This window comes from Chelonia mydas, chromosome 15 (genome assembly GCF_015237465.2).
Source record: "Chelonia mydas isolate rCheMyd1 chromosome 15, rCheMyd1.pri.v2, whole genome shotgun sequence".
In the NCBI taxonomy this organism is placed as follows: Eukaryota; Metazoa; Chordata; order Testudines; family Cheloniidae; genus Chelonia; species Chelonia mydas.
Genome location: NC_057856.1, coordinates 11,438,060 through 11,464,947, shown reverse-complemented (window position 1 = coordinate 11,464,947; position 26,888 = coordinate 11,438,060). Strand labels below are relative to the sequence as shown.

General features: G+C 45.4%; 2 protein-coding genes across 21 annotated transcripts in view; one reads left to right on the top strand and one right to left on the bottom strand.

Moving 5' to 3' along the window:
• Positions 1–5,824, top strand: part of PISD (phosphatidylserine decarboxylase) — a 46,160-nt gene extending 40,336 nt beyond the window's left edge. For all 12 annotated transcript variants that reach the window (XM_037879040.2, XM_037879048.2, XM_043529280.1 and 9 more), the window contains one exon: positions 151–5,824. In XM_037879040.2, the coding sequence (XP_037734968.1) occupies positions 151–375 (225 nt within the window). In that variant the 3' untranslated portion in view covers positions 376–5,824. The remainder of the gene's footprint in view (positions 1–150) is intronic.
• Positions 1–26,888, bottom strand: part of SFI1 (SFI1 centrin binding protein) — a 64,520-nt gene that overhangs the window by 8,141 nt on the left and 29,491 nt on the right. For 4 of the 9 annotated variants that reach the window (XM_043529251.1, XM_043529250.1, XM_043529252.1 and 1 more), the window contains 16 exons: positions 25,150–25,245; positions 24,637–24,713; positions 22,730–22,832; positions 22,104–22,200; positions 19,419–19,579; positions 18,869–18,943; positions 18,150–18,224; positions 17,600–17,776; positions 12,060–12,322; positions 11,307–11,402; positions 10,294–10,329; positions 8,737–9,019; positions 7,845–7,998; positions 5,174–5,297; positions 3,997–4,108; positions 975–3,520 (listed from right to left, as the gene is read on the bottom strand). In XM_043529251.1, coding sequence (XP_043385186.1) covers positions 3,413–3,520; positions 3,997–4,108; positions 5,174–5,297; positions 7,845–7,998; positions 8,737–9,019; positions 10,294–10,329; positions 11,307–11,402; positions 12,060–12,322; positions 17,600–17,776; positions 18,150–18,224; positions 18,869–18,943; positions 19,419–19,579; positions 22,104–22,200; positions 22,730–22,832; positions 24,637–24,713; positions 25,150–25,245 — 2,037 coding nt within the window. In that variant the 3' untranslated portion in view covers positions 975–3,412. Of the gene's footprint in view, positions 1–974; positions 3,521–3,996; positions 4,109–5,173; positions 5,298–7,844; positions 7,999–8,736; positions 9,020–10,293; positions 10,330–11,306; positions 11,403–12,059; positions 12,323–17,599; positions 17,777–18,149; positions 18,225–18,868; positions 18,944–19,418; positions 19,580–22,103; positions 22,201–22,729; positions 22,833–24,636; positions 24,714–25,149; positions 25,246–26,888 lie in introns of those variants that run through there. The other 5 variants (XM_037879018.2, XM_037879017.2, XM_043529253.1 and 2 more) reach the window with 2 other exon arrangements.

Below are 26,888 nucleotides of genomic sequence, written 5' to 3'. Positions count from 1 at the left end.
GATCTTTGCTTCTTCCACCTTGTATTTAGCACTGTTGCATGTTACTATTTGAAACTGTAGGCCAGGCATAGGGAGTTGTCAATCCTAGTAAATGGATAGAGCATACTAAAATCCACAAATCACATTCCTTTCTCTCTTGTCTATCTGCAGGATTTGCATACTAACAGCCCCTGTTACTCCAAAGGCTCTTACAATGACTTCAGCTTTATAACCAACAATAACAAAGAGGGCATCCCCATGAGGAAAGGAGAACATTTAGGGGAGTTTAACCTGGGCTCGACCATCGTTCTAATCTTCGAGGCACCCAAGGACTTCAACTTTCACCTCAAACCTGGACAGAAAATCCGCTTTGGAGAGGCCCTGGGGTCCCTTTAGAAACTACAAGAGGATTTTATATACAAAGGAACTCAAACTTCCAAGAAAAATGCTTCACTAATGGAAAATATCACTCAGCAGGACCTGGGTGAGGAAAATATTAGACAACACTGCGGTGTAAAACTGGGATAGGAGTATTTGCCCAATATCACATACCTATGCTGAGAGCAGTAAAATAATCAGATGATCCATTTACATATCAGGTACAGATGCCTTTAAGAATGTTGACCAGGGTGGTTTCTATCCCATCCTGTGCCTACAGTCTTTCACACTCTCCCTTTCAATGTGTTGCAAACTAGTTACATTCATACAGAGCCTGTAGGTTCCTATTGGGCCTGCCTGCATTCTGGAGTGACACTGGGGAGGGGTGAAGGCAGAGAGATTAGCTACATTTAAAGGGACACTGTTAGGTTGACCTAGACCCAAGGTTTCAGTTCTGTAAAATATGGTTTTCAAACTTGCAGTCCCAGATGTCTAATGCAAATATGACATCAAAGTATGGAAGCCAGGAAGTCAAATTGCCTAGTCTTACTTTCATTGTCCAACCTAGGTGAAATGCACAATGTAAATTAATGGCATCAATGCTGAAACCAGTAAACTAGACTCAAATTCTGTTTAATAACATCCTGGTAACAGGTATGGAAACTAATTTTTAAATGCCTTTTAACCTATTATTGTCCCTTTAAAACTGGACTTTGCACTGTATTTTAAACCTGAAAACACTGTGTCTACATTCCATGTGGTTGAACTTGTCATCTTTTTGAAAAAAGTGTATTTTTTTAGCTTGCAGCAGTCAGACTGTTGCATACTCTTCTCCCACTCCATAGTTTTATTTTTGCCATTCTAGGCCTTAAGGATTTTTTGTTTATCTGAGTGGTAATTACTCTTCTCAGTCACCCAAAAACTACTGAGCGATTAATCTTCTGACATAAAACAATACCAGGTGGTTAAGGGGTCCGCTCCCTTCTCATTGCAGTGGGGATGCAGCTAAAGTATGTTTCCCCTTCTGCTGTACATGTGCTGCTGCTTGTGTCATAACCTTCAGGGCCTGTCACGGAGTTCTTGGTGTGGGAATTTCTCCATGTACAAAACAATTTGAAATACATCAGGGCCTATAGTTTAGTGCACGGAGTGAAATGCTATAGGCACTGACTGTGTATTAAAAACCATTATGGACCTTTAGGGCAATCCAAGGTTGCTCCCCATGTGCACTAACTTGCTTTTCTATCCTTCAGTGGACTTACAAAAAAAACAACCCAGCCAAACTTCCATTTTTCTTTTGCACTCGTAGCGAGGAGAGAGAAATTGGAGCTGAGTGCTCTGCTCTGAAGCTTCATCCTGCAGCAACTTTCGTCTCTGTAAATTCATGCCAAGGAGGGTTAGAATGGAAATAGGAACATGACACTCAGAATAGGAGTTTTTAAGCTTCGCATTACCAATAATGGGATTAACAGCAACTGGTGCCAAAAGGGTTGAGAGCAACTCACTTCTACTGCAATGTATTGCTTGTTCTTACTGAATAAATTCTATTTTGAGCCAAGGAAGTCTATTGCCTGTAAGTGAATAGGACACCCTGAGCTGGAAGGAATGGACTAGCTTCTTATCAAACCTGGCCCTCTCCCAGCTTGAGCCTTGTGTGTGGTTATTCATCAGGGGAGCTGGTGTTTTCTTTAAAGATCTGCCTCCAGTTCCAAGGGGATCTTCTGAACAAACTTTTAGAATGAATTAAAAATGAGACTCAGCACTGTATATCTTGATCCTGTAAAAGAGAGTCTGCCTCCCCTGGATGTGCTAGAGAAAACAGAATCAAGTGTGTACAGTTGGCCAAGCCCTGTACACTTGTCAGTAGGGAAGACAGACATGTCTGGTAATATAGCCTGCCAAAGGCTCATTGTATGATCTTGACTATTTGGCCCTGTCTAGGTCAATGTAGGAGAGAACTAATCCTTTGGCTCCAAGAGTCAGCATTTCCTCATATTAAATGGGGGCTGCTTAATATGGCTCTTAGCAGCCCCTCCCCCTCCCCGCTTTGTTCAGCCCCTTAGTGCTAGGAAGTTCAGAACTCATGTATTATGCATCACAATGTTCTTCTTCCAGCTAGGCATTAATTTTTTAAAAACTCGATGCAAAATACATGCAGACATCATCAGCCCTAAGGGTTGAAGCTATGACTAATTACCCTTCAAGTACTAAAGGCTCTGTGAACAGAACAAGCCTGTTGCAATGGGTTAGAGGAAGGAAGAATTAATCTCTTCCTCCACTGAGGCCTTTTGTCTTAGTTGTGGCCAGAACAACTTTAAGCTTTAAATTCCTCACTACTCAGCATTCACAGTATCTGAGCACCCAGTTCGCCTAACAGGGGATGAGAGAAGTTGCTACTGTTCACTTTAGTATGAATGTGTCAGAGACAGATCATTCTGCACCAGGTCAGCTCTTTCTGTGATGGTCTTAGCACTGTGGAAACTTGGCTGGCTAGCAGGAATGTCTTACCCACTGATCAGAGGAAGTAGAAGCAGGGTTTCTGGAGAATACTGACGATGCTGTAACTTTCTCCAGCAGGGAGAATCCATTTAATTTTTCAACTAGAACACTAGCACAGTAACACGGCTGTTACTCTGAAACCTGTTTTTGTATGTCACACTGTATGACTTACGAACATTAACTTTTAATTTCAAACATTTTAAAATAAAAGTCTTATCAGCATTGTTTTGCTTCTTAATAAGCAGGGGAGTTTAAATAGATACTACAGTGATGGTCTCTATGAATACTTAGCTAAGGACTGTAATGAGTGCAGCTTTGAGCTGCACAGCATTGTCTGCCTCATTTATTTACCATAGTTGTGATAAGAAGCAGGAATGTCTCCCATATGCATGCAGCAAAAGGAAATGCATGTTTAACTGGTAGTGAGGTTTGGCTTACTTCCTTCATAAAGTTAGAGATCATGTACCTTAGGCCTATGTCCTCTGACATCAAAGATCAAACAAACAGCCAGCCCGTTCTACCACTGAGCATGAACTGTTTAGGGGCTTTGGATTTGTTATATATCCAAAGCAATGCGAATGTCCTTCACACGAGTGATGTAGCTCTGCAGACAATGTCTCCCTTCTAGCAGCACTTGGGTGAGAGAGTTGATCTGCACCTCCAACTACAAGAGAAAATGAAGGGAAGAGGAAAGGGCTAAATTGTTAGTGAAGTCAGGAACAATTCATTCCAGCAAGCTGGGTCTGTAAGAGTTCTGACTGCTGTTTGGTTGAAGAGCTTTCACACTACCCCCTTGAATAAGAAAATATCAAGTTACAGGACTGGGTTTCTCCTTTGGCAGCTGTGTTGTGGTTGTGAGGAAAATGTGAATAGTTTAATCTACTTTGTTCATTATCCCCTTTGGCAGCCATTATCCCCCAAGGGGCCAGTAAGAAACAAGGTTTCCCCTCTTCTACCCACCCTGCTGTTACTAATCTCCCACAACTGCCCCATTGTGCCTTCAGCCTTTGTTTCACAATCATACAAATTAGACTAAATCTGTTCAGGGCAGGTTCCATTTCTCTTTGCAGTACCATGTGTTATAATTTTTACTCAGTAACTTTGTGGGACTGGCCTTCACACCACTATTTGTCCACATACCTGATCCAGCTCTTCTTGAACTTGCTGCATAACATCTTGCTCCGCTGCCCCGGTGCCCACGGTACTCATTTCTAGCCACTTGTTCAGAATGCGCGCCTGCCGCCGGCATGACCTGAGGGAACAGGATCGTAGCAAGCTAGGGTGAGACACGGAAGGTGCATTGTACATTTAACTCATTTGCATCAATAGTTGTAGATGCCAAGGACAGTCACTACCAGCACTAGCTGCAAACATTGTTGGAAAGGAGTTCAGTGTCACTGCTCTTTCTAGACCATTTTATAAAAGACTGCATTTACAGTAAATGCCTTTTGGCAGTAAACATGCAATGCCTGGCAGGAGGTATAGGTACTTAGGGATGAAACCCAAGCTGCAGCATATTAGGTGGAAGCTGGGTGGTAAGAGCCAGTTTAAAATAAGTTTCAAAAATATTCTAAACATTATGCACCATCAGACCCACTGTAGGAAAAACTAGCTTCACCACTGCCATATAAAGGACCCATTTTCCAGTCTTTGGGCTCTGTATGTTAGCAGGAAAACAGTGAGAAAGGGTCCCTGGAGAACACAAGAAAGGTTGGGTGTTCCTCTCCTACTTTTGGTCCACTGCTGCTTCTTTCCCTAGCAGTGGGTTCCCCCTTAAAGTCCTGTTTCATTCTGAAATGTGACTACAATCCCACTTAGGATTATATGTTTATGTCTAATTTACTACTCACATCAACATTTTTCTAACTGCCTATTCTACAAAACCAGGCTGAGATCTGAGAGCCAAGCCGGCGTCTTTCCTCCTCATAAATTCAGACTCATAGTAGAGTCTGAAGACTACATTCTGAGTCGGTTATACCAATTCAACCGCACGGATTTCAGATTATGCCCTCAGTGACACTGGTATGGCCACACTTCCTTCATTGGTTGCCATAGGTAACAGTAAACCATTGCCAAGGATGCACAAAAAGGTAACTCCTTCCAAGCTGTATTGGCAGTGCAGGTCTAATAAGAGTAAACAAAAAACCCACAACTCTTGCACACTCAAGTCAGCAGATGTGACTGAACAGGCCCAGGAGACAGACCTGCTGAGTAAGGAGGTGTCACTTTTCAGAGCAGAACTGCACTTCCATACAGAAATGCAACATTGGATTAAGAACACTCAGTAAGGCTGGCTAAAGGGGACTTCACTACGTACTTGAGCTCCTGCTTGCTATCGTGGTAATGCTGCATTTGCTGTCGGATGTGTTGGAGCTCTGCTTCCAGCTGTTTCTGCAGCTCTGTTCCCTCCATGGAATAGCCTTGTCTGCTCTTACTTTCAACTGAAACCAAACACAAAGCACACACATTATGATGCTGTTGAGGTTCTGTCTATTTCCTGCTTCTTCCTCTCTGGGAAGCAGACAGGCTTGTAGGCAAAAACTTACCACTGTGCCAGGCCTGTGGGTCGTCACTGCTATCATGTGATATGCTGCCTCTGTTGTAATAACTGGGTCCTGAAAGACCTACCTCACTTGTGAGCTTAACTGTGGAAAAGTGGCTAAAAGTTTATAAAATGATCCAATCACCTCTAACAATAAGTGTTGATGGGGAAAAGATAATGAAAGTCCAACTCAGCATGTTACATAAAATTGCTTATAAGAGTAAGCAAAAGTTAAGACAGACTGAATTATTCCAAACAAAAAGGCCTGCTATAAATCAGGGACTGTGCTGATGTATCTGGTAAACAAAAAAGTGTGGGTCTGGAACTCAAACAGAGAAACTGTTGTGTCAGAAGTTAGGCCTAATTGGTGAGCAGCACAATGAGAAGATGGGCTAGTTTGTCCATTACTCGACTTTTGAGGGGTTTTTTTGTTTTTGTTTTTTTAAGACTTTGGGAGAGGATAGAGATGGGTGAACTAAAGGGAGCAAGCTTCATATCATGGCTTCCACTCACATCATCTCCTGGGACCTCAGGGTCCTTCGGGACACCACTGGCCCTTCACCGTCCCGATTTTGAGATGAACACAGATGACATCACCACTTGCACTAGCTTTGGCTAAATCCCAAATACCATCTGAGGTGTAAAACTTTGGTTCCTGCTTTCACCTATTCTCTTATGTATCATTTTCCTCCTGCACCTTATTTCTTCTGTTTCCTTTTGCCTCTGTCTACTAAGAGTCTTGCTTAGCCTGCCAAGACTGCCACTTTTGCAACAGTACAATGAGCCTATGACCAGAGAGGCAGCTAAAAGCAAAGCGCGATGCTGGTACAAGTTTGCCAGGCCTCGGAGTGGTGTGCCACGTACTGGGCCTGTGTTTCTCCAGCAGCAGGGCTGAAAGTAAAATCAGCACTAGAGACAGAAGCTGCATTTTCTCTCTACTGTTCTTTTCTCTGCCTTTTTGTGTCTGTCTGTCTTGTTTGCAAGGAAACAGGATCAGACTTTAAAACTAACTGTAGCTCAAACCCTTCTCAACTAATTTTCTGGGGGTGGGCAGAGTCCTTATACAGCCAAAGGGAAAGAGAACAAAGGATATTGTTAAAACAAAAGGCTTAATGTATTACATACATTTCAAATGCTTTAACTGTTTTGACTTTTTCTGTATCTTTAATAAAAGGTTAAAGAGATTTTGAATGGTGTATTTGGCCTAGTACTAGGCAGCCTGAGGTCTCTGTATTCAAAATGCTGAGCCTAGTTTGACTGTTTAATGTTGCACAGTGACAGGGTCAAGTAAACACCTTTGATCCTCTGGGTCTATTTAGTCTATCAAAATTGACACACCACCACCTCTAGCCTCTCTTTCCAGGCTAACAGCAGAGTGGTTCTTCACCTGCAACTGGAACATGACCCACAAGAGGAGAATGGGCCAAGACTTCCAACATGCAGTATCCTACAGAGCCTGTACGCATTACTGTTGATTTGACTCACTGCAAATTCAGCTTGCGTATGCATGAGGAGTTGCGGGTCCTTCAATGTATGGCTTAGCAGCACTAAGGATCTATGGTTTTAGACCTGTTATCCAGGCTTTGGCCCAGGAAGAACAAGCAGCAGATACACACTGTACAATTTACATTATTCCTATTAGGAGGAAGCACCTCATCCCCATCCTATGGAACATTTAGAACCTGCACTTCATGCTTCTGATTAAAGGTAGACCCTGGCCGTAGTGCAGACAACCACTTTGAACTGCAGGCTGTGGTGTTCAGATCCTACCTGCTCACTGGGGTTCACGTAACATCTGGCATTCAGTCAAAGCACTGCTGGGATGAGTGCTATAATGTGTCACTTGCTCCCTTGACTATCCCTCTCCCTCCATTGGCTTCTCTCCTTAAAACCCAAAGCTGTGGCTTTACCTGCACACTTGACCTCTTTTCCCTAGCCTTACCCTTTTTGGAGCCCTCTGAGAGTTCTTAATGCCTTTGATGGTGAGCAGTACCCCAGAAACTGTGCTTTGTATCAGTGAAATTGTTTCTTGTGTTATGGGACATCTTCTCTAGCAAGTTCTACCATTCTATAAGACAGGGAGGAGTATGTATTTGGGTTATGCTGTATGAACTCCCCAGCATTAAAATAGGCTCTGCTCTTGGTCTCTCTGGCCAGGCTGGGCCCTAGAGGTTCCCACCCTTCACTTCTGGAGAACCGGTCTCCCAATTAATCCTCTGAACACCCTGGAGCATAGAAAATCGTATCACTTGTATCTTCCCTTTCAAAAAAACAAATGGCTGACTTCTTCCTCCAACACCCAGTCAGCTCCCACACACTGGCTCAATGAGCAGGTAGCTTTGCCTCTTCCCCAATCCAATCGTGCACATATTGAGGGAGGCTTTCAGTGCTGCCAGGTCAGGGATGGCCAGGGGATGGCTGCTGTAATTTAGACATGAGAACATACCTGCAGTTTTTGGCCTGCTCTCTTTTCCTGTGACATCTTCATGCAGCAGCAGATGTGCCTGCGAGTTTGGCTGCTTCCTCTCCTTCCCCACAGTGGCCTGTTGAGGGTCTTGGAGAAAAGCTTCCGGGTGACCCTTCCAGGGCTGACCTTCACTCTACAAAGTCAGGAGCACAATAAGGTGATACAAATACAGCCATCTCACCTCTCAAATAGGATTTGGGTGAACAGGGCCACAAAGGGCTTTAAAACTGGACTCTCTGTCTGTGGCCTAACATACTAAGCCCTCCTTCCACTGAGGGGGACCCCTGCATTCACTTGGTGTCCACAGGTGCCTTTTCCCATCCCTTCAGGAAGGGTAAACAACTCTTCCCCTCTGCAATAGAGCAGAGGAATCTAAATGCTGTTCAAATGTTTGCAGAGTCCCATTCCTCCCTCCCCCTCCCTTTGTTTGCTAAAGAAACCTGCAGACATAAGAGCTGCTGCTGAATTTGGTCAGTCTCAACTAGATTTCATCTGGCTGTAGCTACTCTGAACTCTTTGATAGAGCAGCACTCTCAGATGTCAGCAGCTAGTAATGACATCTTGCTGAGAAGGGGACAGGACCAGGAAAGACGTAAATTCTAGTGCAATACCACACACATGAATTAGCCAAAAAGCAAATTGTTGCTTCAGATTGTCACTGTAGTGACCGTGGCAAGTGGAGGAGAAAGGACTGATGTGCATTTGGAGCCTATCTAACTTGATCTATTAAAAAGGCAGGACCAGGTGCTAGGGGAGGCATAGGCCAGCTCAGGCAAGAAGGGGTGGGAGCCCTAGAAGAAAGTCGGACAGTAAAGCTGTATCAGCCAACTCCAGTTGTCCGGTATTTTAGTTACTTCTGCATGAAACTCACCTTTTCTGATTCACATTTCAAACGTGACATGAAGGACGAGGGAGGCAACAGCACTGGTTTTGGACTTGTCTGAGCAGGATGGCATGTGCCATGCATCCAAGATGGTACACAGGTTGGAGGGGTAGGCACAGTAAGGGGGCATGAGGAGTAACTAGTGCTATCCATCTGGAACAGCTGATTACAGCTGCTTTGCTCTGTTTGAGTTGAGGCAAGTAAGGCCCCAGCCTGAGCAGAACATTTGTTCATGGATGTTTGCGGCAAAGGCACCTCTCGTCCCTCCAGTCTAGAAAGGGAAGGAAAGAGAGAAGGGTTTGTTACTTTCCAGCCAGCCCCATATTCTCCTTTATATTCAATCCAAAACAGCCAGAAGGGGAACACGTAGTTATAACCATTCACCCTAGTGAAGGTTAATCCGTTGTAGTCAGACAGCCCGGTAAGCCACTGAAAAACACTGTATACGTTGTTTAGCAACATTGCCTTCAATCTGTGGCACAGGACCATAAGAAACTGAGCTGCTCCTGCTATAAAAAGCACTGTTGCTAAGGGGCAATAGCAACCTGGTTAGGACCCCATGTTAAGTTGTTTAACAGGCAGCAAGCCTGGAAGAACCAACACAATCATGAAAGATCAAAAAAGCATCAGATAGAGATGGTGCCTGGCAGCGTTCCCTCTAATATTTTACATCCATGGGTGGAATGAATTTTGTTATGTGCACCAATATGAAGGTGATGTGACCTAACAAAATCATTGGCAGGGGGTGGCCGTCAGGCCTCAGGCAGAGCGTGGAGATGTGTGAGTGTGTGTGGGGGTGAGGGCTCTGGCTGGGGCCGGGATGAGGGATTTGGGGTACAGGAGGGGGCTCAGGGCTGGGGCAGAGGGTTGGGGTAGAGAAAGATGCGGACTCTGGGGTGAGGTCAGGGATGAGGTGTTTGGGGTGCAGGCTGTCCCAGGGCTGCAGTGGGGAGAGAGGACTCCCCCCAGTCCGCTCTCGCCACAGCAGCTCAGGGCTGGGGGAGAGGAGCCTTGCCCTGGCTGTGGCAGCTGCAGTGGGGCTGGGCCGGGCCGAGGGAGCAGCGCCTCTCCCCTGGCCACGGCAAGTCCAGGGGTGGTCCGTGCTGGGTCCTGCAGGGAGGGGTGCCTCTCCCCACCACGACAGGTCCATGCTGGGGGAGAGGCATCTCTCCCCATCACAGCCCTGAGCCCCTGTGTGGGGCTTAATACTGGCAGCTGCATAGCCACACAGCTTAGAGGGATCTTAGGTGCGTGGTATCTCCCCTCCTGGAGCATTTTAACCTGAACCTGTTGACAGCAGGTTTTAAAAAAAAAAAAAAAAAGTAGTGTTCAGGGAGTATATTTTTACATCATTTTGGTCCACGCAGTGGGGATCTGATCCAGGTTTAGACAGCACAGAGAATGGAGAGAGAGACTTCTCTGAACTGCAGTATCTTCCCTCTCCCTTAAGCTGTACCACTAGTTATAAAAGTGGGGTTTCTAAAGAGAGCATGGAAAAGAGCCTACTCAGTACTTTCAATAAGGTTTTCCTGTTGAAAAACCTGTGCTTCTACATCAGGTGCAGCTTCAACCCATTCATTTCTGAGTGAAGTGATACCATAGTCAGAACTTTCAGAGTAGCAGCCGTGTTAGTCTGCTCAAATAAATTTGTTAGTCTCTAAGGTGACACAAGTCCTCCTCTTTTTTTTGCATAGTTAGAACTAGCACTGATAGCATCACAGTTGGCTTCTTGAGCATCCTCAGCACTGTAAATCACAGTCCGAAGAGTGATTGCAAAAATGGTAACTCCTTGCTCAGCAGCTCTGCACCCTGTGGGGACTCAGGGTCAGCTCTGGATTGTTTATTGACTAACAAATACTTCTTACTCCTCTTAGCCCTGAAGAGCAAATTCAGCCAAGACGGGGAGCAGGATTCTATTCTAGCTCACACATCATTAACGAAATTGTTAAGTTCCAACGGCAAGGCCAAAATTCAGTTCCATTCAGATTGTCTGGTGTCTCGGGGCAAACGAGGGCAGGGTTTAGGATCCATGAGCCAGAAAGTATCCAGTGTGACACAGATTCCAGGTTAAGTGCAGGGCAGGCAGTTAGAAAAAACACCTTTTGCTTGTAAACTGAGCCCACAAATTCTGGAAATCATTGAGGCTCCGAACACATACAGCTCCAAAGCCTTTTTGCACAGACTCTTTGCAGAGTAGAACTTGTGCCTCTTTTGGGGGCACACTGTGTTTTAGATGAACTACATAAGTTCAGTCTTTCCCTCAAATTTATGTACTGGTGAAACTAAGCTCTTAGCACATGGTAGGTTAACGGCTCTGACTGCTCTGTTATTCTTTTCCATTGTATACGCAATTTGAAGCTCTTCATGTCACTGTGCTTCCCTTCATATTGCACAGAAGAGATGTCTACGCAAAGCAAGATCTCAGCACAGCTTAATAAATTTCACAGCTCATAAGGTGGTACATTCGGTTAGCGTGGCAGGAGCACAGCAAGAGGTCATTGCAATCACCACTCCGATTAGATTCTCCTCTCCTACTTTTAAAGATCTAGTGTTCTTACTCATTGAAAGGTATCCCCAACAAGCCCTCTCTCTCCAGAGACTGCAGCAGGAAGTCAGGTCTACGGGGCTGTAATCTTGCCAGGCGGACTGTGTTTCTGGGAAAACAACAACAAAAAAGTCAATTGTTAAGATCCCGGGGACTCGTGTCCGTGACTGAGGCAGCTTTTCAAAATCCCTCCTCCCCAGTCATCCCTCTGTCCACTCAAAATGCACTCTCAGCATGAGATCACCAGCAAGGTTGGCAAGAGATTTACAGGAAGCAGCTTTCAGAAAGCACACAGTTCCCCTTTCCCATGAAGTGGGGGAGAGGACTGACCAATTCCAGCACAGCTAAGACCTAGCACTGTGTGGTTTAGTGGCAGCTCTGGGATCTCACTGTGGTCAGATGAGTTTCATGGTGGTAATATTTCTGTCTTTGCACCACTTTGCAGGCATTCCTGTGTGAGCTCCTGCTCAGAGACCACCAGGACCCCAGTAATCCATTGCCATACAGTGAGGACGTTTCATTGGGAAGGCATTAAGCTGGGCTAGTAATGGGCTGCCAAGGAAGAGTCACAAGTCCTTCCATTATTCATGGGCAGCTGTATACATTATGCAGCAGTTCTATTATAACTCAGCATTAACAGACATACGCTGCAGCATCAGGAGGGAAGGGGAAGTTGTGTGGAAATTCACAGCAGCCACTGTGGGATTTAAGAAATGAACTGAGAAATGCAATGCAAGAGTAACGCACGATGTGCTGAAACACTCACAGCTCACTGAGAACTGAATCGCCAGCAGCCAGGAGGAATGGCAAATCATCGCTCTTCATGGGCTGCGGCACAGAGCACAGAGTCACTGCTTTTGCTGCGTCTCCTCCTGCCCCAGGGTTGGCATCAGGCATGGGCATCTTAAACGTCACCCTCTTCTTCAGAGAAGGCAGAGAGGAGTGAGGCTTGTCTAGGTTCCTGCCAAGAGCCTTTCGTTTCCACAACATGGCACAACGATACACGGTCTGGTGAAGCCTGTAGGCTGCCTGCCAAGCAGAAAGAACAGCAGGTCGTTTGATGGCTGACAGTGGGGGGAAGCAGCAGCATGCCACCCAGGAAGGAGGGTTTTCCAAGAAAGGGATGGGCTTGGGAAGTAGCTATGGATAACAGGATGGGGCATCTGGCTGCTGGGTCTTGCCCACAAGCTCTGAGTCTAACTGGTCACCATATTTAAGGTCAGGAAGGAATCTTCCCTCAGGCCAGATTGGCAGAGACTCTGAGGGGTTTTCATCTTCCTCTGCAGCATGGGACACAGGTCACTTGCAGGTTTAAACTAGTGCCCATGGTGGATTCTCTGTAACTTTAAGTCTTTAAATTACGATTTGAGGACTTGTGTAACTCAGCCAGAGGTTATAGGTATATTACCAGAGCAGGTGAGTGAGGGCCTGTGGCCTGCAATGTGCAAGAGGTCAGACTAGATCAGGGATGGCCAAGCTTACTGACCCTCTGTGCCGCATACGACAATCTTCAGAAGTTCGAGAGCTGACGCGCAACTGCTGGGGCTCAGAGCTTCTGCTCAGTGGGAGGCACCTGCCAGGGCTTGGGGCTTCTGCCCCACTCCTGCTGAAGCCCCACGCCCAGGCAGGTGTGCCCTGCAGGGCTGAAGCCCCTAAACTCCTCTTCCCACTGGGCAGAAGCCTCTACCCCACCACCCCGCTGCAAGGCAAAGATCCTGAGCTTCCCCCCAAAGTCTGGTAGGTGGAGAATGAAGGGGGAGGTGGGGTCTCCATGAGCCACACTTTAACTGTAAAAGAGCCATTTTCTAACACAATGGGGCTTTCAGCTTCCTGGAGCTGTTCTGCTCCCAATGAACACAGACCCGGGACTCAGTGGCATTTCCAGACTCCCTTTGTGCAGTTGTAGCATAACCATCACATTGGAAGGAGTCTAGTGAGCAACAGACTAGATAGAACTAGGTTTGATGCAGCATCTTCCCAGGTATCCAATATGCTTTATACTAATGCAGCCTCCCACAACACAATGATCCTGGCAGGCAGGCAGAGCTCTCACCTCGCTGTGCCCTGTGAGTAACTACTGGGCAGGTGTTGGTCATTTTCAAAGTGGCCTCTAAGAAAGGTTCCCAGGTGAACCTAAGAACGGCCATACGGGGTCAGATCAAAGGTCCATCTAGCCTAGTATCCTGTCTTCCGACAGTGGCTAGTGCAAGGTGCCCCAGAGGGAATGAACAGAACAGGTAAACATCAAGTGGTCCATTCCCTGTCGCCCATTCCCAGCTTTTGGCAAACAGAGGCTAGGGACACCAACCCTGCCCATCCTGACTAAAAGCCATTGATGGACCTATCCTCCATTAACTTATCTAGTTCTTTGGCCTTCACATCCTCTGGCAAGGAGTTCCACAAGTTGACTGTGCATTTGTGAAAAAATACTTTCTTTTGTTTGTTTTAAACCTGCTGCCTATTAATTTCATTTGGTGACCCTTAGTCCTTGTGTTATGAGGAGGAGTAAATAACACTTCCTTATTTACTTTCTCCACACCAGCCATGATTTTATGAACCTCTATCATATCCCTCCTTAGTCATCTCTTTTCCAAGCTGAAAAGTCCCAGTGTTATTAATCTCTCCTCATACAGAAGCCATTCCATACCCCTAATAATTTTTGTTGCCCTTTCCTGAATCTTTTCCAATTCCAATATATCTTTTTTGAGATGGGGCGACCACATCTGCATGCAGTATTCAAGATGTGGACATACCATGGATTTAAATAGAGGCGATATGATATTTTAGGTCTTATTATCTATCCCTTTCTTAATGATGCCCAACATTCTGTTCGCATTTTTGACTGCTGCTGCACACTGAGCGGAAGTTTTCAGAGAACTACCTACAATGACTCCAAGATCTCTTTCTTGAGGGGTAACAGCTTATTTAGACCCCATCATTTTATATGTATAGTTGGGATTATGTTTTCCAGTGTGTACTACTTTGCATTTATCAGCACTGAATTTCATCTGCCATGTTGTTGCCCAGTCACCCAGTTTTGTAGCCCTTCGCAGTCTGCCTGGATCTTATCTCGAGTAGTTTTGTATCATCTGCAAATTTTGCCACCTCACTGTTTATCCCTTTTTCCAGATCATTTATGAATATGTTAACTAAGAGTGGACCCAGTACAGACCCTCCGGGGACGTCATTATTTACCTCTCTCCATTCTGAAAACTGACCATTTATTCCTACCCTTTGTTTCCTATCTTTTAACTAGTTACCAATCCATGAGAGGACCTTCCCTCTTATCCCATGACAGCTTACTTTGCTTAAGAGCCTTTGGTGAGGGACCTTGTCAAAGGCTCTCTGAAAATCTAAGTACACTATATCCACTGAATCCTCTTTGTCCACATACTTGTTGAGCCCCTCAAAGAATTCTAGTAGATTGGTGAGGCATGATTTTCCTTTATAAAAATCATGTTGACTCTTCCCCAACAAATTATGTTAATCTATGTGTCTGACAATTTTCTTCTTTACCATAGTTTCAACCAGTTTGCCCGGTACTGAAGTCAGGCTTACCAGCCTGTAATTGCCGGGATGACCTCTGGAGCCCTTTTTAAAAATTGGCGTCATATTAGCTATCCTCCAGTCATTTGGTACAGAAGCTGACATAAATGATAGGTTACAAGCTACAGTTAGTAGTTCTGCAATTTCACATTTGCGTTCCTTCAGAACTCTTGGGTGAACGCCATCTGGTCCTGGTGACTTATTACTGTTTAGTTTATCAATTTGTTCCAAAACCTCCTCTAACGACACCTCAATCTGGGACAGTTCCTCAGATTTGTCACCTAAAAAGAATGGCTCAGGTTTGGGAATCTCCCTCACATCCTCATCCGTGAAGGCCGATGCAAAGAATTCAATTAGTTTCTCCGCAATGCTCTTATCATCCTTGAGTGCTCCTTTAGCATCTCGATCGTCCAGTGGCCCCACTGGTTGTTTAGCAGGCTTCCTGATTCTGATGTACTTAAAAAAAAATTTTGCTATTACTTTTTGAGTCTTTGGCTAACTGTTCCTCAAATACTTTTTTGGCCTTCCTAACTGTATTTTTACACTTCATTTGCCAGTGTTTATGCTCCTTTCCATTTTCCTCACTAGGATTTAACTTCCACTTTTTAAAGGATGCCTTTTTGTCTTTCACTGCTTCTTTTACTTTGTTGGTTAGCCACAGTGGCACTTTTTTGGTTCTCTTACTATGTTTTTTAATTCGGGTATGCATTTAAGTTGAGCCTCTATTATGATGTCTTTAAAAAGTTTCCATGCAGCTTGCAGGGATTTCACTTTTGGTGCTGCACCTTTTAATTTCTGCTTAACTAACTTCCTCATTTTTGCATAGTCTCCCTTTCTGAAATTAATTACTACAGTGTTGGGCTGCTGTGGTGTTTTCCCCAACACAGGTATGTTACGTTTAATTATATTATGGTTGCTATTACCAAACAGTCCAGCTATATTCACGTCTTGGACCAGATCCTGTGCTCCACTTAGGACTAAATTAAGAATTGCCTCTCCCCTTGTGGGTTCCAAGACTAGCTGCTCCAAGAAGCAGTCATTTAAGGTGTCTCTCTGCATCCCGTCCTGAGGTGACATGTACCCAGTTGTTAAGGAAAAGTTAACACATGTAACTCCATTTTGGTTTGGGGCCCACCATTGTCCAAAAACAAGCACATCAAGCACCAGGAGGCGTGTTCCTTAGCTACTGCACTCCTGTGAAAATCCTCCTCCTTGTCTCCAGCCTGCCTTGACTCCCAGTATCTGTTCTTTGTCAGTCCCTAAACTCCCTATCTCCTGGCCTTTGATGTGAGGCCTCCCATCCTGATAATAAAAGTTACTGATGCATGGCTTTAGGACCATGCTGTGTAATTAACATACTAGTTTAGCATGAGGAATGCACCAAGCAGGGATAGGTGGTAGATAAGAAAAGGGTTTGTTTATTGGCTAAGGTTTCTGATGCATGAGGGCAACATGCTTTGCTAAAAAGTATATAACCTTTGTATAATCTGTATTCGGGGTCCCCTCCTGGCTAGCAGGGGGGCACCACGCTGGAGCGTAATAAACTTAGTGTCTTTTGGGAACTCTGCAGTTGTTGACTTTATGTGCCTCAGCCTAGATTTGAACTGTGCGTGACCTATCAGGTATAATTTGCAGCATTTGTGTGCGTGTCCTACCAGGTGTAATTTGTAGCATTTGTGTGCGTGTCCTACCAGGTATAATTCGTAACACAGTCAATACGGGGATAGTTGAAATCCCCCATTATTATTGAGGTTTTTTTTATTTTTATAGCCTCTCTAATCTCCCTGAGCATTTCACAGTCACTATCACCGTCCTGGTCAGGTGGTTGGTAATATATCCCTACCACTATAGTCTTATTATTAGAACATGGAATTCTATCCATAGAGATTCTATGGTACAGTCTGATTCATTTACGATTTTTAACTCATTGGATTCTACGCTTTCTTTCACATATAATGCCACTCCCCCACCAGCACGACCTGTTCTGTCCTTCCGATATATTTTGTACCCTGGTATTACCCTATTATATCAATATCCTCATTTAATACAAGGCACTCTAGTTCACCCATCTCATTATTTAGACTTCTAGCATTTGTATATAAGCACTTTAATAACTAATCACTTTTTAGCTGTAATTGAATGGAACTCTTTTTCGTTTGACTGTTTCTCATCAGATCCTACCTGTATTTTATCATCTTCACCATCCTCTCCTCCTTACAGGACATAGAGAATCTCCATTAATAGATCCTCCCCCAAGAGATGTCTCTGTCTGAACCACATGCTCCTATGCACCTGCCAGCTTTCCCCCAGCCCTTAGTTTAAAAACTGCTCTATGACCTTTTTAATGTTAAGTGCCAGCAATCTGGTTCCATTTTGGTGAAGGTAGAGCCCATCCTTCCTGTATATGCTCCCCCTTTCCCAAAAATTTCCCCAGTTCCTAATAAATCTAAACCCCTTCTCCCTACACCATTGTCTCATCCACGCACTGAGACCCAGCAGTTCTGCCTAAGTGGCCCTGCGCATGGAACTGGAAGCATTTCAGAGAATGCTACCATGGAGGTGCTGGACTTCAATCTCCTACCTAGCAGCACCTGTCTGAAGCGTTACAGACCCCCCTGAGGGACAATGAGGTCTGCTGAGCGACGAGGACAGAGTGGTACCTCTAGATCAGAGAAGCAATGAACTTAAAACCTGAAATCCCACCTCCCTTCAGGGCAGGTGTAGTGCCCAGAACAGAGCAATGATGTGAGTCTTGTTTACCTTCAGCTGGTGCTGGGCTTGAAGCTGCCCCCGGAACTGTTTCATGCCAGACATGTATGTCAGGATCTGGGTCACACCCTCCTTCAACAGGCCAGCACGGTAAACCGCTACAGCTTTTTCAATGCGGACTTTCTTCCGCTGCTGCTCCCGGGCAAACCCCAGCCAGGCATCAAACACCTGCAGTAAAGAGAAGGTACAGCAAGCTGCAAGAGCACGGCTACAAGAGTTACTCCTAGGCACCAAAAACTCCCCCTGCAGACCACAAGTCCCTCCACAGGACAGTAACATCCAGAGATGTATCATGGCTAGTTTCTGTTCTAAAGGGTTGGGGGATGGGGCGAGGAAATGAGCTGGAGTTAGACAGAGGAATCTCAGGCCAATAGTTTTTATCAGAGCCAGGGACCCAAGATATCCAGCACCTCAGAGCAGCACAGGGAGCTCTGAGGATGAAACAAAGAGGGGAAGGTGCTCCCTGGCCCATCTGCCCAGTAGAGCTGACCCCATATGCATACACAGTGCAGACCCCAAAGTGCACCATATGCCATCTTACCTTCCCCTGCAGCGAAAGTGACCAATGCCACAGTGCCCGCACTGTCTCCTGCCGTTCCCATTGCTTCTGCGCCAGCTGTTGGCAAAACAAATCACACAGCGCCTGGTTCAGTGGATAGGCATTTATGTGCTATAGCCCAGAGATCCCAGCAGATGAAGTAGTGATGTGATTTACGGAGGTGATGGAGATTGCAGTGGGAGAGTGCATCAGCTCCCTGTGCCTTCTACTCCTTCGTAAGGGCCACACACACTGCACATAAGCTCAAGGAAAGGCCCCGCCTATGGAGCAGCTGAAAGGCATTACCTTTCAGTTTTGAAAGCAAAAGGACTAACTCTTTAGCCTGCAGGGCTGCCTCCCGTCACCCAAAGACATTTCCACTGGCCACAAGAAAGAGCTGCTGAATATCATTCATTGGGGGTGGCTTTTTCTTTTAACACTGCCCATCCTTGCACACTGCAACCTGACACAGACACCCAGTGCATGTGGGTGATGGGGATTTCACTGAACTCCATCCCTTTTCTTTAGGCTGAGAGGGTTACCCTAAGGCCACAGGAATGGGTGTACCTCATGCTAATGGAGCCACCAGCCCAGATGATATTTGGATACAAGCTTCCTTACTCCCCCCTCTGTATTTCAGTGCAGCAGATGGAGTCTGAAGGAGAAAGTTGGACAGGACCAGCAGGAGGCTCAGTGCCTGTCTCTGTGGGATAGTTCCTCACCTGTCTCTTCCAGCAAGAAAAGAAGGTAAAGCAGAGTCTCTGAGCCATCAGCTGGTCTCCCCGTCTCTGCAGGAGCTGTCAGGGAATCAGCATAATAAGTCACACTGATAGACACACACCACTTATCTGGGCCAGCTGGCAGGAAAGCAGAACAGGGACCCACCCATAGTCACCTTTCATTAGCATTAATGACAGCCAGACATCATCAATATGACAGCACTCAGCAGTCCATCCTTCAGCAAATATGCCTGAGCCCAGCAAGGATTTCCCTCACCAACAGCCCACATAGGGCAATCCCAGCCCTTCCCAATCTCCCCTCCCAAATGAGAATGCTCTCCACCCCCTTCTCTCGAGGATTTTTTGCTGTGACAGGTGATTCACAGAGATGCCAACTCCTTCATGTTACACAAGGCTCTCACTGCTCTCCAACTTAGACTGCGGAAATGAACTCTGTCTATGAAAGTGCTCCTCTAGAGGGGCATCTGCTGTGGAGAGGGCTTTCTCCTTCAGACTAGAGCTTTCACCTCCCATGTTCCCTGCTCTTTCTTACCATCTTCCCTATGCACTGCAGATGGTACTGCTTCCACTTTATTAGACACTCTCGCAGCAGTTGCCTCTGGTGGTGCTGAGCTGCAGTGTCTAGCTGGACTCTCAGCACCAAGGACCTCGTGGTGAATTCCTTCCAGTGAAGAAACGTGGCCCGTAAATACACTGTTAAGAGAAGAACACATGAACCAAGGAACCAGCAGAATGCCCATTTCTATCTCAGTCAGGAACACCCAAGAAATCAGCTCTTTAGTCTCCAGGTTTGTATGACAATTATTTCTCAGTGCCTACTATAGTATTTCACCTGGAAGGAAGGATGGTCTTGTGGTTAAGGCATAGTATGGGGAGTCAGGAGACCTGCAATATCTTTCCAGCTCTGCCAACAACTTTAGTTGTGACCTTAGACAAGTAACTTGACCTTTCTGTGCCTCAGTTTCCTCACCTGGAAAATGGGGATAATACCACCTCCCTCCTGTAAGGGGGAGGGGAAGGGGGACTGTGACATTAAGTCACAAACGTATGAAGTATTTTGTGAGTCTTGGATGGAAAGCATTATTAATTCTAGTTACTTTTAATTAGGGCTGTCAAGCAATTAAAAAAATTAATGGCGATTAATCGCACTGTTAAACAACAGAATACCATTTATTTAAATATTTTTGGATGTTTTCTTCATTTTCAAATATATTGATTTCAATTACAACCCAGAATATAAAGTGTACAGCGCTCCCTTTATATTATTATTTTTGATTACAAATATTTCTGCTATAAAAACCAAAAGAAATAGTGTTTTTCAATTCACCTCGTACAAGTACTGTAATGCAATCTCTTTATCATGGAAGTTGAACTTACAAATGTAGAATTATGTAAAAAAAATAAAAACTGCATTCAAAAATAAAACAATGTAAAACGTTAGAGCCTACGAGTTCACTCAGTCCTACTTCTTGTTCAGCCAGACACTCAGACAAACAAGTTTGTTTACATTGACAGGAGATGCTGCTGCTCGCTTCTTGTTTATAATGTCACCTGAAAGTGAGAACAGATGTTCTCATGGCACTGTTGTAGCCAGCATTGCAAGATATTTACGTGTCTGATGTGCTAAAGATTCATATGTCCCTTCATGCTTCAACCACCATTCCAGGGGACATACATCCATGCAGATGATGGGTTCTGCTCGATAACGATCCAAAGCAGTGCAGACCAACGCATGTTCACTTTCATCATCTGAGTCAGATGCTACCAGCAGAAGGTTGATTTTCTTTTTTGGTGTTTTGGGTTCTGTAGTGTCTGCATCCAAGTGTTGCTCTTTTAAGATTTCTGAAAGCATGCGCCACACCTCGTCCCTCTCAGAATTGGAAAGCACTTCAGATTCTTAAACCTTGGGTCGAGTGCTGTAGCTATCTTTAGAAATATCACATTGGTACCTTCTTTGCGTTTTGATAAATCTGCAGTGCAAGTGTTCTTAAAACGAACAACACGTGCTGAGTCATCATCCAAGACTGCTATAATATGAAATACATGGCAGAATGTAGGTAAAACAGACCAGGAGACATTCTATTCTCCCCCAAGGAGTTCAGTTAAAATGTAATTAACACATTTATTTTTTAAACAGCATCATCAGCGTGGAAGCACGTCCTCTGGAATGGTAGCCGAAGCATGAAGGGGCATATGAATGTTTAGCAGATCTGGCACATAAATACCTTGCAATGCCAGCTACAAAAGTGCCATGCGAACGCCTGTTCTCACTTTCAGGTGACATTGTAAATAAGAAGTGGGCAGCATTATCTCCCGTAAAGGTAAACGAACTTGTTTGTCTTAGTGATTGGCTGAATAAGAACTAGGACTGAGAGGCCTTGTAGGCTCTAAAGTTTTACATTGTTTTGTTCTTGAGTGCAGTTATGTAACAAAAACTTTCTACATTTGTAAGTTGCACTTTCATGATACAGAGATTGCATTATGGTACTTGTATGAGGTGAACTGAAAAATATTATTTCTTTTGATTATCATTTTAACAGTGCAAATATTTGTAATAAAATAATATAAAGTGAGCACTGTACACTTTGTTGTAATTTAAATCAATATAATTATTTTAATCGTGATTAATTTTTTGAGCTAATCACGTGAGTTAACTGCGATTAATCAACAGCCCTACTTTTAATCAAGATTTGCCTGAACCTCTTGGTATTTGTATGGCCCTCATCACTGTATTATTTGAGCTTCTCACAATCATTAATGGATTTTATCTTGACAACACCCCTGCGAGGAGGAAGTGTTACAATTACTTTACAGATGAAGAACTGATGCTCAGGGTTGATTTAGTGACTGGCCCAAGATCATACAAGAAGCCTGTGGCAAACTGCTTGAATCCTGGGCCAGTGCCCTATCCAGTAGGCCATCCCTCCTACCCTAGGAAGGATTTCTTAATTTGTACACAGCTAGTCAACCCATAAACACCCATTATACTGCAGGAAACCCTGTAGAACAATGTCACTACCACACAGTCCTCATGGCAGAGCCAGTTCATCTCATCTATGCAGAGCAAATACATGGTTGCCTTACAGAGATGTGTGCTTCTCGGATTTACACACCAATGAATTAGTGTCAGAATTCTTGCAACAAAGCGACATGCTGCTCTAACACAGTGACCAGGTCCTTTGGAGAGTGCTTTACATTCCTCATCCCCGAGGCTCACCCATATCCAAACACCTCCTGGCCTGCCTCAGAGCTGCTGCCTCCTGCTGCCGGCAGTACACCCGCAAACAGGTAGTGTCCCTCCACTGGAGTAGCACCTAGGGAGTTAGAGCAGAGAGACAGGATACAAACTAATACCGCAGTACTCTCTGGAGGTTAGAATTGAAGTCATGTGCCCCACATTACCAGTACCACAGACACACCCTGTCACCCCATCACACAAGCCAACTGCAGCAGGTCTGGGAAAACCCTCCACTAATGGAAATTCTGTGCCCCCAGAGCAGGGTTTCTAAGAGCAGCCATTTGACCCGTATCCCCTTTGCATTTCTTGAAGGGGTTTTCCTCCACACAGCCAAAACTGCCATGCTATTCCCTTCCGGGAAATGGGATAGCGAAAAGCTGTGGACTCCCTCACAGCCAGTGCCTGCAGAGACTCCTGCTGAGATAGGCTGGGACTCAGAGCAGCGAGTTCCCCGGCTTCTGCATCCTTCTTTGTAGTGGCTCCTATGGGAAGCTGTAAGCTTCCCCCGACTAAGTACTACTGTACTATTCCCTGAAGTGACTCCTGCCTGGACTAGTTCTACTTCCTGGATAAAATAGCCTCCAAGTCCCCTACGCAGATCCCACCTTTGAGAGAGTTGATCTCCTGTAGTGCAGTTCTGCCTGTACAGCTTTCTTAGCTTCACCCACAAGGGCAACAGTATTTTCTCTCCAGATACTCAGCACCTGTCTAAGGACAAAGTGGGAAACAAAAACCTAGACATCAAGAGTGATTTTCACCACATACTTTTCCCCACCTCTTGGAAGCTGGCTCGACCTTTGGCACCTTTCCATTCATGGAGAGGAACCCAAAAAATTGCTGCATCCACAAACCCACCTTTGTTTCTAGTGTCTTAAACATAGCCAAGCACCTGACATCATGCCCGCAAGTGCAGCCAGGCACTGACAAAACAGCAGCAAAACACATTTCCCAGTTGGTACAAAAAACTAAAGTGACTGCAACTAATGCAGGGTGACCAATGCCCTTCCTGGTCCTGCCACCTGTAAGAAACAAGACAAACTATATCTGCCCCAAGCGCACCATCACTTTAAGTTCATAGCAGAGCCCATCCACTGCAAGGGCAGGATGTAGTTTACCAGCCAGTATGTTTATTGGGGTCTGATCCTACGTTTGTTCCGAGTTGTGGCTCCAGCAGGCACCACAAGAACAGTTCTGCCATAAGGAGAAGGCTTTGAAACGGGACAAAAGATGCTTTAAGAGATGGTGCATAATGGGCAAAGTCATCCAGGGATTTCTTGATGCCAACTGGCACAAAGAGGGATCTGCTGGGATATATGCACAATAGCTCATCAAATGGTGGCATATGAAAGCTCTACTGAGAGCCAATAGCGCTCTGGTCGTCACTGCAAAACTTATGTAAGGATAATATTTAAGGAGTTATGTATCTCTACTGAAAATAATGTTCTTAAGATCTTGAGTTAAGGCAGGTCACCAGGAGGTGACATAACTCGGAGATGTTCCTTTCAGGCAGCAGGCAGCAGACACTTATCTCCCTGCCCGGTCATTTGTACACTGTATGCCTCACACTCTATGCCATTTTTGCATACTGAGCCACAGGCAAAAGAAGAGATTGTGAAATCTACAAGAAAGGAAATGAACAAGATGAAACAAACAGTGGGGAGAAGAGGTGGTCCTGTTCATGAATAAAGACAAAGGATAGGACTGGTATGTGTTTGGGGGTGAGCGGAATACACTAGGTCCTTCCCTAGGAGGCAAGCTGACAGTGTGTGTCATGAAAGGAAGGTCACAGCCAACCTGGCTGTGAAGCACTGCAAGGATAAGCATTATTCTACAAGACATTAGAGCATCTAGTTAATTAACTCTAACATCTAGAATGTTATGATTTTAGCTCATACATAACCATTTGTTTCCAATACTTCTACTTACTATTATTTCAGTCTCTATGCTTTGTTAAATAAACGTACACTTGTTTTTACCATAAACATATCTAAGTGCTAGTGTGTTCAGAGGAGCGGTGATCTGAGGTGGAACTGATAAACTGAGGTTTACTGTTTCGTTGGAAGCAGCAAATCTGTGAATACTGTGAGTGTACAGTGCACCAGGGGCTGGACATACCAGGGAGACAGTTGGAGGGCTCAAGGGTTGGAGTGCGCCCATTGCTAGCCTGTAGAGAGACAGAGGGGCTGGTGGAGCCTAGAAGGGAGTGTTCATGTTGCCCATGGAGCTGGGCAGCTGACCCTTGAGAGGCACAGGCAAGGTTTCCGCATGCTAAAAGCAGGTGGTAGTGAGGTGGCTCACAACCCTGAGTATCCACAAGAAGGTCACGGCCAGCATCCAGTCCAATGAGAATGTTACCATTCCTTTTAGTTCGGCTGAGATGCAAAAAAAAAACAGTGAAGCAGGGGAGAGTTAGTTCTCAGTGTCAAAAGCTCGGGGATTAGTGAATGTGCCGGTCAAGGAGGTCTGGGGCAACTCCTTCTTTCTAGAGTTGAATGGAGAGGGACAGGCTTACCGCAACAGTGCCCTATTATGCTCCTCCTCCTTTTCATCGACTTGGCGTAGAATGCACTGTATGTTTTGCTGATAACTCTGCAAGGAAAGCAGTGCTGAAGTGAGACTTCCCCCAGCTGTTAGGAACACTATGGTGAGGAGTTTTCTGGGGAACTCTCAGCAGCAGCTGTCCAGGAGCAGATGCAGAAGCTGCAGCCGCCAGAGTTTAGCACTCCTCTTGTTACTGTCAATAGCAATTATACATTAGCAACATGGGTTTTGCCATCCTGAGTAACTGGCAGCTATCTACATATATACAGCCACACAAGTCAGACCTCGGACCCGTGTACTCCAGAAACACAGGGTTCCACCAATGGAGCTCAACGGAGACACTCCAGTAGCAGTAGCAGCATTAGGCCTTATACTTTGTGTGGGCCCTAAAGTCAAATACATATGCAGATATGGCATTCCCTCCTCAGGGTGGAGGGTGCAGACACAGCAAGCTTGAGAAACAAAACAAACATAATCCTCCTACCTTCCAGGCAGCCAAGACCTTGGCCAGCAGTGAGTGCTGATAATACATGTCTGCTTGCACCAATGTCTTCCACTTCTTAGACCGATGTCCCACATACTACAAGCAAAAAAGAAAATCAGACTGTGTGGGAAGTGAAAGAGAAGAAGAGTTACCCGCCTACAATCCCCAACCTCCAAGGAAGCATCACTCCCATAGAGCAGCATAACAGGGTCTTACCTGAACTGGCACCAGACCCTGCTGCCTCAGTTTCCCCCTTCAGGTTCTCAAACTGTCCCCTAGGCTCTTGTGCAAGTTAAACAACACCCCTTCTTGGAGGCTCGTCTATTAAAACAGTTCCAATCTCACCTTAAACCAGACCCACACTGTCCCCCACTCCAGTTTCTTCAGCCCTTTGCTGGGCTCAACTGCTCATTCCAAAACCCAGGTTCTGCTGCATGGTATTTCCTCAAGTGTCTTCTTCTCAAGACTGTCGTTCCCCTTACAGCATCTGCTCCCACCTGTCACTGCAGGTCACTTCAGTCAGGCCTTTCCCTATGCCTAGTATGGAGATTCCTTCCCCTCCTCCTCTTTGACCCTGGTCCCCTCTAGATCCACTGAGAGCGCTTCCCTGATGGTCTGTCTCCCAGTTACCCTTGTATTGGGGCTTCAGGTCCCGGTTCACTCTCGGATTCCCCTGAGCAGGAGAACTCTGCCAGGCCTACTCCAGACTCTGCTCATCTCTGGAGAAACTTCCCCATGGCCTTTCCTAGCCCCAACCTTCTCTCTGACAGAGAAAGCTCTCTCTCATAGGAAGCTACAGACTACTGTCACATGATGCCTGGTCTCATCACCCAACCACCAAACCAAGTGTAAATCTAATACTGTGATCTGATGACAAGGCATATGTAGGGCAGAGCCCTAATAAATTAAAGGTCCAGCCCTCCCCCCAGGACGTATGAGATACACCTCACTAGCATTAACAATGGAGCTGCAGAGTACTCAGATGCCAAGATTTATTTCATAATATAAGGGTAATTTAGGGAAAAGGGACCCTGCAATCAGATTGTTCAAAAGAAGGGAAGTGCAGTGTTGACTTTGTTCCCCTCACATGAAAAACACACAGATCTCTGACTTCCTTATGGCTTACTTTGGTGCCAGAGACTAGCTCTAATAGGAAATGCAGTTAACAAGACAACAGAAACCCCACTCCCGCCTATGACCCTCAGCAACACAGGTCTGACAGCCCTGCTTCTCCAACCACTTGGTCAGCAAATCCTTATATTCTGGGAAAAGGCTATTATCCCTGAGGCTGATATGCCAAACAGCATCAATTCTTACTGTCTCAGTCAGCTGCTCCATATCAAGTGGCAGGACAAGATCAGAAACTAGGATATTCAATGCTGAACCCAGCAACCACCTTCATCAGCACTGGTTTGGTTTTGGTGGCTTTCTTCCTTTGCACATATTATAGGAATGAAAAAGCAAAAAATGTTGTGGTGCGTGTACCAAGGAATGCCGCTACAAGGCCGGCAATCCTGTGGCACCAAAAGCTTTGGTGGCATTACATGATTGCCAGTGATGGACATAAATTTAATCAGACCACCTTAAGCACTTTATCAGAGATTGATCCAGGTGGCACTCAATTTGCAAGTAGACCGTGAGCCTTTGGGATTTGCCATGAGGATGATGATCTGACCCTTTCCCACTCAATGTACCTGGAGCATGCTAGTTGGGCTGCTACTTCCAGCCAGCAGTGTGTA